Raw genomic sequence first — 12,759 nt, forward strand, 5'->3', positions numbered from 1 at the left:
CCTCTCTCCAGAGCTTTTTTTTTTAAAGCTCTTCAACACAACAAACTGATATTCAACATATCTTTGATAAAACAGAGTGCAACTTAACAAAATCAGTTGTCTTTGCAGGCTGAGTCACTCTAATAGACACTTTGTCAAGCCATCAAATTATAAAAAGTATCTGTCATGGGATGGGGTCCCCAGGCAGCTTAGTGCTCTGCGACAGTATCCATCTACATTTTTGTAACTTTTTTCTTATGTTTACTTTCTACTATATAAGTACATAAAGGGCGTGTTTACACGGAGACATTTACTGGGAATAGACTAATTAACTCCACAGTAAATGTCTCGGCATCTACACATAAAGGGCTTTTAGGCTAAAGTAAATTAATAAACTCTGCAGCAGGATAGTACTTGTATTTACAAATACTATCCTGCTGCAGAGTTTAATTTAATTTATTATTTATTTACAAGTACTAGCCTGCTGCAAAGAGTTTTACACCACAGCCCTGTACATGTAGATAGTGACAGGGCTGGCTGAGGCATGAGGGTGCTACAGTGCAGGGGCTGCCTCCCAGCTAGCCCTGCACTGGAGCCTCTTGTGCTCCAGCCAGCCTCTCCACACCACACTGAGCTGGGTTGGAGCAGTCCTGGGCTGGCAGGCTGACCCCCTGGTCAACTGGGGCTGGCAGCTGGAGCTGTTCTGACCCAGCTCAATGTACTGTGGTCCCAGGCACATGTGTAAGCACAGGTCCCAGGAGCAATTAACTTTGACATGATATGTGCCATAGTTCATTGCATTGCATTAACATGCACATGTAGATACACCCAAAGACTGCAAAATACTGGGTTTCAACACTGCAGTCCTCACTTGAGCAGCATTTTGTGTTTCTACCATATGAGTTTTTCCTTTATGAAGACTGAAATTGAAATCATTAGGTCACAGAAAAGGTAAACAGCTTGTTTCTTTATCAATCTACAGCACTATGTTCATTGACTTGTGGTTTTTGAACATTTAAAGTGGAGCTGCCAGCATCAATTTACTCCTACAACACATGCAGCTGAAGTATCAAAGTACTATCTAAAACCAATCAGATTCTCTTGCAACCTGACCAATTCATAGACCAATCTAGGTCTGATGGGTAGCCAGACAGGCCAGGTAATAGACTGTTTTTGCTATACTATTTTGCTTTTATTTCCTACACTAGTACTATTAAACTATCACTCACATATGAGTCTGAATATGAAACTGATTTTAGCTTTGTAAAAGTTTAATTGGGCAGCTTTTTACCAGAGTTTTCTACAGTACAATCATAGGGCCACATTGCACTTAGCATATGTTAAATGCACTTAAAATGACAGCATCTGTGCATTCAAGCCAGATAACACCTGCTAAGTGCATTCATATTGTATTGTTTTATAGCAAAGTTGCACCTTTTCCAAAGAGGAGCATCTCCAGATCGAATGAAGTACATGTTGAGCTCAAGGCAGGCTACTCCATGGAAATAATCAGTTGTAGTCCCAGGGCTGAGACCAATCTTCCAGGACCTTATCGGAGCCTTGAACTGGCTCCGAGACTGAAAATCTGCTGATTTTCAGTCTCAGCCCTGGGAATGCACCTGTGTCTTCAACTGGCTCCATTGTAGGGCACTGACAGGATCTAATATTTGGTACAAAACATGCTCAGCCTGCACTGTAGCAAGCTGTGCATGTTATGAGATTGTAGTAAGCATTACTGTGCCACTGCTCAGAACATGTTCTAATTTTAAAACATATCAGTGTCTGCACGACAGGGCTCACAGACAGAGATTCTAGGAGGATTTGACGAGTTCTCAGTTTCTATATAGCTTATATTTAGAAAAATGTCCTAATATTTAGAAATTAAACCAGTATGATATATCACTATAGCAATAAGACTGTATGAAATCAATATTTATATCTGGATCCTTAAACTGCTGGTCATTTTTCAAATCCATCTCAACTCCTTATACATTTATCAGCTTCCATGCAATCAGAGGTGACTTGAGCAAAGTGCGGGGCCTGGGGCAAATCAGCCTCTGCGGGGCCCCACCCCTGGATGCAAGGAAGCCAGGAGCAGATTGGTGGGGGGAGGGGTGGCAAGCGGCCAGAGGCACCAGATTCGGCTGTGGGTGGGGGTGCCGAGTGGCCAGACATGAAGCCGGCAGCAGTGCGGAGTCACCGCAGCTGCTCTGCTCGGTTCCATGGGGCCCCACAAAGTGCAGGGCCTGGGACAGTCGCCCCGATTTCACCCCCCCAGAAATGGGCCTACTTACAGTCACCACAACTATTCAGTGCAAGTATTAGGAAAGATAAATCTCTCCATTTGGAAACAGTCCATTTTACAACCTGAGAGTTCTAACCCAAAGTGTACAGTATAAAAAAGGTAACTTTTAATAGATAATAATGTTGCTATTTTAAGCACTTTCAATATTATTTTCTCTTAATTCTGAAATGTTTGTATTACCACTGTCCCTATTTCTCTAAGTTTACCACTGCCAACTGATCCCATCTTCATGTTAAAGTAATTATTTCTCCTTCACTAAATGATGTAGTACACAAGAAGTGCAGCACATCTCATGATTATTTCACATGCACCTGTTTCTCCATACACACAGTAAATCCTTTTCAGTGTGATTCAGCTCCAGAAACAATACTAAAGCAACAAACATACTCCAAAAGAAGTAAAAAAAAAAAAGTTTAAAAAAAAATCAAAGTATGTTCCCACAGAAGCAAAAACCAAACCAAAACAAACAAACAAAACAAAACAAAACAAAACAAAAACTAACCCGTGCTTCATGAAGAATATAGTTCTAGCTTTGATGCAGTGAGCAGGTTTGTAATCAGCAGTCTTTAGGAACCTGCTGACTGTTTTTGTTACCATACAACTGACTCTGTAGACTGGCTCTCCAGCATTATAGCTAATACCACGTTTATCCCGGTTGCCATTAGAGTAGTCCAGCAAATCCTTTTCATTTCATCAGGTCATGGTGAATAGCAACATTTTGAAAAAAGAAAGTATTAAGCAATTCTAAAATCAATCATTTTCTTTTATCTACTTTTAAAACTTCCTTAGAAATATAAGACAACGTACCATGGATGCATACTAGCAAGGCCTGGGTACGTTATTTCTTTTTAAAAGCCCACAAATACTTGGAAGGAGAAACTGTTGCAGATAGAAATTACTGAACCTGAACAGTGGTACAGATAATTCATTATACTGTTTCTTGGCAAAATCAAAAAGCATTGTAATCCAGCTATGCAGCCGCAAAAGAAAGCTGAAAGATTGATTCTCTTGCTCTGTGTCTTAAGAGTAGTGTACACACTGTACTGTTCTTTTTAATATCAGGAACAGTAAGCTCCTCCCCTTCTTCCCTTTCCCTGTCAGCTCTCACTTCTCCAACTGCTGCAAAACAAGATAATTCCCATGTCGTGCTTGCACTGGCCTATAAAATGTGTTTGGCAAGACTGAAAGTAGTAACCTGATTCACATATGTATATTAGACATGAGAAGAAAACCTTGATGCTGTTGCTGAAGAAGTGCTATTAAAATTTCTATTAATGAAATGCTGAACAGTAGCAAGCACAGAGAACCTAGTCACAGTAAGAAATTTAGCAAACTTAAACTGCTTCTTTAAGTCATTTAAGGAATCAGAATTCCATTTTGGTCCATTCCATTCCTTTCTTTTCCAAATGTTGTCAGCCAAACTGTTGAGCTCCTAATGAAGCAAGCAACTTTTTGGGGGGTAATTTATTCACTCTCAACATCTCAATTAAATAGATTCAAGTTTCATTCTCAGCCTTTTCTAACCCAGTTCTAGTTGATGACAGATTTGGTTCCAATATCCTTATGTTCCTGTGAGTGATGTATGTGACATGTGATCCATAAGTTTGGAAACATTATACGTGTCTTTGTAAACTGCACGTGCATGTGTGAACATGCATCTTCCTTTGGTAAGTGCATTAAGCCCAACAGATGGCTGATTACCTTCTAATCACATAGGCAATCTCCCTTTCTCCTGGTTTTCCACTCAATCAGATACTAATGCCTTCATGCAAAGCCTAGAATTTGTATGTCAGGGGTAATATAGTTCATCAATCATCAGACGACTTCAAAGATTTCTGAAACTGGTTCTATCCCTCAATTATTCAGATTCTCCTTGTTTATAAAATACAGCCCATATTCACGGCACCAGCCATCAGATCATCTACATTTTCCTGCAACAGCAGTTGGTTCCTGTCAAATAGAGATTCATTAAGCATTTTAAGTCATATAGTGGTCTGTGCATTGATCAATGGTGCGGACACTGGGTTGAGTGAAAGTTAATGAGCTCTAATTTTTTCTCTCACTGTTACATATTGTTAAAATCAGCTGCAAGCATTACATAGCCACCTGTCTGTCAAGAAAACAATTAATTTTCTTCACTAAAGGGCTAAAATGGCAGAAAGTACTTCATTAAATAATTAATTATGCCGTATGTCTTCTTACTGACGTTGCAATCTAATGATGCAAATTTCAGTGTCAACAGAATTAATTAGATCATTTTTGTTGGCTTTTATACACAGCCAAAGTGTTTATTCCACACAGCCAGCCTGTCTCTGATACCTTTCCAGTGTCAATAGCTCCAGCTATTCTCTATCCAAGTGTTAAATCTCCTAAAATTTCCTGACAAACTGAATAATCCACATATGTTTTCAATACAAAATTCTATGGCATATTGAAAATTAAAAATTTAGGCGAGGAATAAAATGAATTGAATTTAAAATTACATTAACTATAGGGATGCTGCAGTGATTTCTATTATTCATTTTCATATTTAAATCAATAAACATTAAAAAGTATAATTCCCTGAAAGCTTTCACAGAATTTAGTTCTAAAAAAACCCTAGACTTTGGTTTATTCTATTCCTGTTAGCCCACATAAAACAATTTCAAAATCCCTTCTTTGGCCACATGCTTTAAGGTGGAGGAGTTCTATGATTAAACCTCCCAGCTTCTCTGCATATAGTAATTTAAAGTCAACAGTCCTACAGGTGAGAAACCCATTGTTCCTATAGGAAAATATCATTCAGAACTGATGACTCTATATTATTCTACCAACTCCTCAGGCATAATCATTTGATTAGATATTACACATACCGCAAAATGATGTTGTGATTCGCAAGGCGTGTTGCAACGCAAGATGAAAGTCACCCTCCAAATGATGGCTGCAATACAAAGTGGAGGGCCTGAAACATGCCATTCAAATTCTAAGAACAATTTTAAAATCCTAAAACAATGCTAAAATTCAATACCAGAAATTCAATTAAAATTATGAGTACAGTGATCTGTGTAAAATAAGCAAGATGGCCAAAATCCAGGACCACTACAATCCCTGAAAGGTCATCCTTACAATAGTTTGCACCTTTAGTAGCAATTTTTCCTCAGTTCAGTGATTCAACAGACCATTGAAAATTAACTATATTATCCCACCTAGAACTCACCCCTAAGATTTAAGAAGTGAGCCCAGCGTGTATTGTCAGTGTCAATGCTGTATCTGTCATGCCAGAAGGGAAAAAAAACCAGAAGCTCATATATTAAGGGATCTCCTTCTCACATATTTCACCAGAAGTAAGTGCACTTAACATTTAAAAATATATAAAATATTTTTACCATTAATTTGGAAAAGTACTAGGAAATAATAACTCAGGAAAAGGAAATATTTATTTTTCTTCTCTCATTGAAAACAAAATACACAATCACACTTGTCTGTCAAACCCATGTGGAAAGAGAATATGTAGCTCCTCATACCACCATTAACTCAAAAATAGACTATCAACCTGTGCTTGTATGGGATATGAATATTATATGATATAATTTAGATGCACAAAGTAATAATGTATAACCCTAAATTAGTTCCATTGTTCCTGCTTGGGGAGGAGCAAGGAGAAAATCTTGTTAAACAGTCCTTCAAACAACCCTAAGAAAAATATGCTCAGTATTTATATTGTTGCTAAAAGATTTGAAGGAGCAGGGAACATACTCAGGAACCTGAGCCAGTTGAGACAAGTAATTATTTTTCCTATCCATTTTTCTTTTAACACACACTGCTGATTCTCAGTTTGCCTTGCAGAAAAGAGAGAGAGTAGGAGATGATACAGAGGAAAGTGATCTACTATAAATTGGGCAAAGACAAATTAGCTGCTTCATATTAACTCAGCAGTACATCAGTCTTCTTTAATAGCTAACTGAATACATCTACCTTGAGGCACTTGTTATCCTAATTCTCGTTCTAGAATGTTAGCAGTACTTGCATGTATAATAGCAGGTTTAGTATGACAAAGAAATAGAGTATGAATTGTACTTTTATTTTTTTGGTCTTATCCATGCAGGAATCAGCAACACAAGAAGCCAAAGGATAGGGTAGGCTTACAATATTCTGTACTTTGTATAGAAGCCTGTGCAGTGGAAATACCCTTGCATTTTAGTTCACGTTAATCAGAAAGGATTTTAAAGTTAGATTATAAATGTCAAAGTCAACAGAATGCTTCCATAAATGTAATGCTCGCTAACTTAAAAAGAGAAAAGATCTATGCAGAGTACATGGAAGATCTTTACCATTGTGCCCTCACACACTTTCCTCCAAAGCAGCTTTTATTCCTGATGTAAGGATGAGTAGATAAAGTTTCATGATAGTTGAAGAAAGGAAATGAGACTATATCTCTTTGTTCTTTGGCTCTGATATTCTATATCCAATCAAGCAAGCCATTAATTACCCTTTTCACTTTCCATCTTCCCGTCTTCATAAAAAGGGAGAAGTTTACTGGGATATTGAAACATATTTAAACAATGGTTATAAAATATTGTGAAATTTTCAAATGAAAGGTGGTACAGAATGCAAAAGAAAAAAAAATACAACTACTTGATAATTTTCTATGATGTATTAGAAGTGAAGCTGAACTTGCAAAAAGGTCCAAAACATTGTATATGTACTTTGGCTCTGTTTTAGGCAAAATCATGATTTTCAGACAGGTTTTTAGGTGTTACTTAATCATCTAAATTAAATTATTAGTGTTTGTATAATTCTTCATAACAGAACTGCAACGCTATGCATGTTCGGTCTCTTTTTCCCTTTTTAGGAAACAAACTGTAAAAAATCTTTGCCACTTTAATGTGCATCGCAAACAGTAGCAGAATGCAGATGTCTTTGCAGATTTGCTCCCCAGTGGAGGAGAATCAATAAATGTTGGTATATTATTTATGTAACTATTTATACTTATATACTACTCCTGGAATAGAGGCAGTCACACAAAGACAATCTCTTCTTAATGAAATCTCAGCATACAATTCAGTCCATGGCTTTCAGAAAACTACTCTGACACAAGAAATCCTCCAAATATGGTAAATGTAGCAGTCAGCAATCATTCCATTATCTGTTTCCCACGAAGGGTAGCTGCATCACAGAACTGTTAAGCATGCAATATTTCTTCAAAGACTAAAAGCTTACTCAAACGGTCAGAAAAAGAACCTAAATGTTGATGTTTAGCAGCACCATCTGGTGACTTCTACTATAATAATATACTAAACTAAGAACCTCTTCCCACAAGACAGATTTCATATACATGTAAATACACCTTTCTATTAACAAATGCTGACTCAGAGTCAGTTCATATTTTTACTTTTCAAATCTGTGGTTTTTCTTAGATATATTGATACCCTTCATTACCAACAAAAGTAATGTGTTGGTTTTGTTTGATTGATCTACCATATTTACCCAAATCTAAGATGACCTTGAATTTAAGACAACCCCCCAATAATTAGATTCTAGACATAGAAAATTGTAACAATCTATAATTTTCTATGTCTAGAATCTAATTGGTGGAAGGTCATCTTAAATTTCTTCCTCCATTGCTTTGGTGAGGAAAGCAGTAGCAGAGAATGAGGGGCCAGAAGCCCACCCCTTGCCCTCCCTTGTCTCCCAAGTACCTATCTGCCCTGCCACTTGCTCCTTCCCAACCCCCACCATATTGCCCCCCTGTTGCCTGTCCCTTGTTCCCTCATGCCTGTGCCTGGCAGGCAGTGCAGTCTGCCGTACACTCTCTTCTCTGGTGCATGAACCACCCCACCCCGGCTGAGGGCAGGTGACAGCTCAGCTTTGGCTCCACCCCTGAGACCAGAGCCGAAGCTGGAGCTGAGCCACAGCTGGCTCTGGGACTGTACTCAAATCTAAGTTGAGGCTTCCCTGCCCCAGGTTGTTGTGGGGGTTGGGAATCCTCTTCCTGGATTCTAGTAAATCTGAGGCGAATGGGTTCACACCATGTTTTTTCTACCCCTGGCTTTCAGAAAGAGCTCAGAGGGTGGTGTTAGCCAATTGTGTGACAACTGCCACTTTGACTGATATCACTGGTTTAGCTGGACATCTCCACAGCCATAAATGCATATTGGTTAAGCTTGAGCTGAACAGCAGTCTCTTTACAATTGTGAGCTGTTATTTGTATTCCAGGTTGGTAAGGTACAGAGGAGAACAAACAACAAGTACTGACAATGATACTTAGGGTAGGTATATGTGTTTGGGAGGTTAGGGGATGGTTAGATTACATTAAATTGGCAACCCAATCTAACTTAGTTCACCTATGTGTGGACCTGACACTTAGATCCCTAGTTAAGTCAATTTAAGTGCAAATTGTAAGTAAGTCTCACTCCACAGAATAATGGAAGTAAAGTTAGATCAGTCAAAAAATGGCTGACGTAATCTAATTTAACTGTGCCTGGGAGATGCACTAAGTTAGATAGGGTATGGCTAGACCAATCTAACAGGATTTCAGTACTCATTCGGAGCACAGCTCTGGGGTTGGAAAAGCCCAGTCACTGGCACTAGCCCCAGGGCTATACTTTTCCTACCCCTGCCACCTCTGGCTCCACTCCCAGCAAGAGCATTAGCACATCCCAGCTGCACACTCCGGGTGTAACCAGCAAAGCCCAGAAGCAGGGGAAATGCTCATAGTAGAACATAGGCATAACTATGCCCAGATCATCCCTGACCAGTGGCTGTCCAACCTCTTCTTGAACACCTCCAGTGAAGGAGAGTCCACAACTTCCAGTCTATTCCACTGCCTCACAGTTCTTACAGCAATTGGGGGGAGGGGCTATTGACCCCTCCCCCCAGCCCCAGACAGACAGCCCCTGCTTCACAGATCAGCCAGCCCCCCTGAACCTGCAACCTGCTCTAGATGCCAGTTTTACCAGCTTTCACTCCCAGGAGCTGATAGAAGTAAGTTGGAGGGAGGGGGGGTGGGGGGAGGAGGGCAAATTTGGTGGGGGTTGGTTCAGTCAGAGGGTAGGGATCTCAAAATAGCCCCTGGTCCAGTTGGGGAAGAGCCCCCGATCCTGCCAACACCCCAATGTGAATCTTCCATCACCCCTAATCTGTCCAACCTCCCCACCCACTCTGATTTACTTCAACTGGGCTCCCAGCACTGGTAAATGCTGGTAAAAATCATAGAATCAGAAAAGTAGGGCTGGAAGGGACCTTCAGAGGTCATATAATTCAACCTCCTGTCTGAGGCAGGATCATCCCTAGCCAAACTATCCAATAAAATCCATAATCTAAACTCTATATAAGATTACCATCAACCCTGACCACAACATAGACCTAGTACCCTAACCTGCCATAGGTAAAGCAGAGGAACCATGGCAGCTAATGTCCTGCTTCTACTAAAATCTTGTCAGTTTAGCTCTAGTTGTCAATTTAGCTTCTACTAAAATGTTGTCAATGTGCTCAAGAGATCCTGTGTAGATGGCCATATCCCCCACTACAGAGAAAGTTAAAAACCCCTATAGTCCATACCAATCTGACCATGGAGTAAAATTCCTTTCAGACATCAGCTATGCTCTGAGCCTGAGCAAAGGGGCAAGACCTTCTAGCCAGGAACCTCTGGCTTTGCTCCCAGCACGGGCATTAGCACACCCCAGCTGCACACTCTGGTGGCAACCAGCAAAGCTCAGAAGCATGGGAAATACCCATGGTAGATCATAGCTATAGCTACACCCTGATCATCTCCAACCAGTGGCTGTCCAATCTCTTCTTGAACACCTCCAGTGATGGACAGCCCACAACTTCCAGTCCAGTCTATTCCACTGCTTCACTATTCTCACAGCAAAAAAGTTTTTTCTGGATATCCATACTTACTTTGGGGCAACTTCAAGCCATTAATTTGCATCTCCTTTCTGCAGCAAGAGAGAAAAGGTACTTTTCCTCTTTTTTATGGCAGTCCTTCAAGTATTTGAAGCCTGCTATCATCTCCCTGGACCTTCTCTATCTTCTTCATGTCCTTTTTAAAATGTGGAACTCAGATTTGTACACTGTACTCCAGATGAGTCCTCTAGTACCTGCCCCATCTCCCATGACTTCATGAAAATCATTGCCAAGGGCTCCGATCTTCATCCAGCCCTGTTGACTTGAATTCATTCAGGCCCAACAAAAGCTTTCTGACAGTCTCTTCTGTTATCTCCTCCCTCAGATCACCCCTTCCTTATCCATATTATCTTTATTATGTGTTTGGCTGTAGCTTAATTTGAGTAGATCCACCTTATTTGCATCTTTGGTCAGGAGTTTCCCTTGGCTTATTACCAGAGGATCCACAGCTTTCTTGATCCTTCTTTTCTGGCCAACATATTTACAAAACCTCATTCCTAACCTTACAAACTGATTTGTTTCATCCATCTGAGAGGAACATGAGAGCCATATGGAACCAAATCCAAAAAGCAATTCTTACTACATTTGATGTAGTAAGCAATACTTACTACATCACATAGTTCCTACACTACTATAAGCAGATTTGAAATACCATCTACTTGTTTTAAAGTTTAAGTAAAATATTTGGCTGATGTAGGAGGTAAGTCTGGAGTGCATGAATTATCAATGGACACAAGAGCAATGGCAATCAATGATGGTTGCCCCCAAAAACATTCAGAGGAGTTTCGTGTCCAGATAAGCTTCTGGGGGCATATCTTCACTATACAGTTAACTTTGGGTCCTACTTAGGTGTTCGCCTAGTGCCCTTCTCACCTCTGTTTACTTGTGCATTGAACCCATGCTGACCAAGCTGGGATTTGAGTTAGAATTTGACGGCTGCATTCACTCGGGCTGGTAATCTGGTCCCTTTTTAGACAGGATCCAGGATGTTGGCTGCCATGGTTCCCCTTTTTTTTTTAATCTGTGGCAGGTTAGGGTGTCAGGTCTATGTCACATCAAGGTTGATGGCAGAGTTTAGATTATGGTTTGTATGGGACAGCTTGGATGGGTATGATCCTGACCCAGACAGGAGGTTGGACTTATGACCTCTGGATATCCCTTCCAGCCCAACTTCTCTATGATTCTGTGATTCTTGCTGTCCTTATCCTCCTTTGTTAGGTGCAGCTCATTCTTTATCTTTGCCTTCCACATTTTGTCCCTACTATTTCCTGGCATGTTTCCTTGCTGACCTGCTGATTCTTCCATTGCCTGCGTGCTTTCCTTTTGCATTTGAGGAATTCTAGATACTCGTTGTACAGCCACATTGGACTATTGCCATTCTTCTTGTGGTTCCTTTGTGTCAGGACAGTTTCTATTTGGGCTTCCAATATTGTACCCTTTAGAAGCTGCCAGCCCTCCTAGGTGCCTTTATCTTTCAATCTATCTTCCCATGACACCATACCTATTATCTCCTTGAATTGGATGATATCTACCTTTTTGAAATCTAGCATCCTAATTTTGCTGACCTCATGCTCTTCTGCAGTGGTGACACGTAGGGGTTGCACAGGGCTGCACATGCACCCCCTGAGAGTGCCGGTGTACCCCCTGACTGGCTGTACTCACTGCTTAGGCAACAAGCGGGGGGGGCAGGTGAGAGCATCGGGGCCCCCCCCTGCAAGTGCCGGGTGGGGAGTGGAGTGCCGTGGGGCTCCCAGAAGTGGCTGCAGCCACTTCCGAAAGTGGCCACAGTGATCGGCCACAGGGGGACCCTCCCCCCAGTCGGCAGGATTGGCTGTGGGGAGACCTATCCCCCTGATCGCTGACTGGTTGCTGGGGGGGGGGCACGTGTCCCCTGTAAGGTGGCACCAGTCGCCCATGTATCCTGGTCTCAGGATTGGGACTTCTATCATGTTGTGATAACTTCCTCCCAAGTTACGATCACCATCACATCCTTCACCAATTCTTTCCTGTTCATCAGGACAAGATCCAAGATAAATGACCTCCAGTTGTATCCTCCACTTTCTTGAACAGAAAGCTGTCCTCCACACAGGTTAGGAACTAGATTTACATTTTATGGTTGGCTGCATTGTTCTTCTAGCACATGTCCAGAAAATGGAAGTCTCCCATCAGTACCATCCCAAAGCTTTTGGATAGATTTGTAACCAGCTTGAACAGTGCCTCTTCCACCTCTATTTCTTGATTAGGTGGCCTATAATAAATCTCCACCATTATATCAGTGCTGGATTCTTTACCTTTCATTTTCATCCAGATGGACTCTGCTTTCCTTTCTTCTTCCTCCTGAAGCCAGGAACAAGTATATGTGTTTTTGACATACAAGGCAACACCACCACCTTTTCTCCCAGCCCTGTCCTTCCAAAACAGAGTGTAATCCTCCATGTTGACATTTCAGTCATAAGAGCTGTCCCACCAGGTCTCTGTGGGCATTTATTCACATGCTCCAGGAGGCTGGGGGTGGGGTGGGGTGAGTGGCACTTTAATTAGAGCAGCTCCATAAGTCACTTTAATTAAAATGCCCTGTGCTAAAAATG

General features: G+C 41.0%; 1 protein-coding gene across 7 annotated transcripts in view; it reads right to left on the bottom strand.

Moving 5' to 3' along the window:
* AKAP6 (A-kinase anchoring protein 6) overlaps nucleotides 1-12,759 on the bottom strand; it is a 488,303-nt gene that overhangs the window by 353,750 nt on the left and 121,794 nt on the right. For 4 of the 7 annotated variants that reach the window (XM_025202476.1, XM_025202473.1, XM_025202475.1 and 1 more), the window contains one exon: nucleotides 5,137-5,204. Coding sequence is in view for 3 of the 7 variants with exons in the window: in XM_025202471.1 (XP_025058256.1) it covers nucleotides 2,787-2,881 (95 nt within the window). In the remaining 4 variants the exon portion in view is untranslated. Of the gene's footprint in view, nucleotides 1-2,786; nucleotides 3,289-5,136; nucleotides 5,205-12,759 lie in introns of those variants that run through there. The other 3 variants (XM_025202471.1, XM_025202470.1, XM_025202472.1) reach the window with 2 other exon arrangements.

Source organism: Alligator sinensis, unplaced genomic scaffold (genome assembly GCF_000455745.1).
Source record: "Alligator sinensis unplaced genomic scaffold, ASM45574v1 scaffold720_1, whole genome shotgun sequence".
In the NCBI taxonomy this organism is placed as follows: Eukaryota; Metazoa; Chordata; order Crocodylia; family Alligatoridae; genus Alligator; species Alligator sinensis.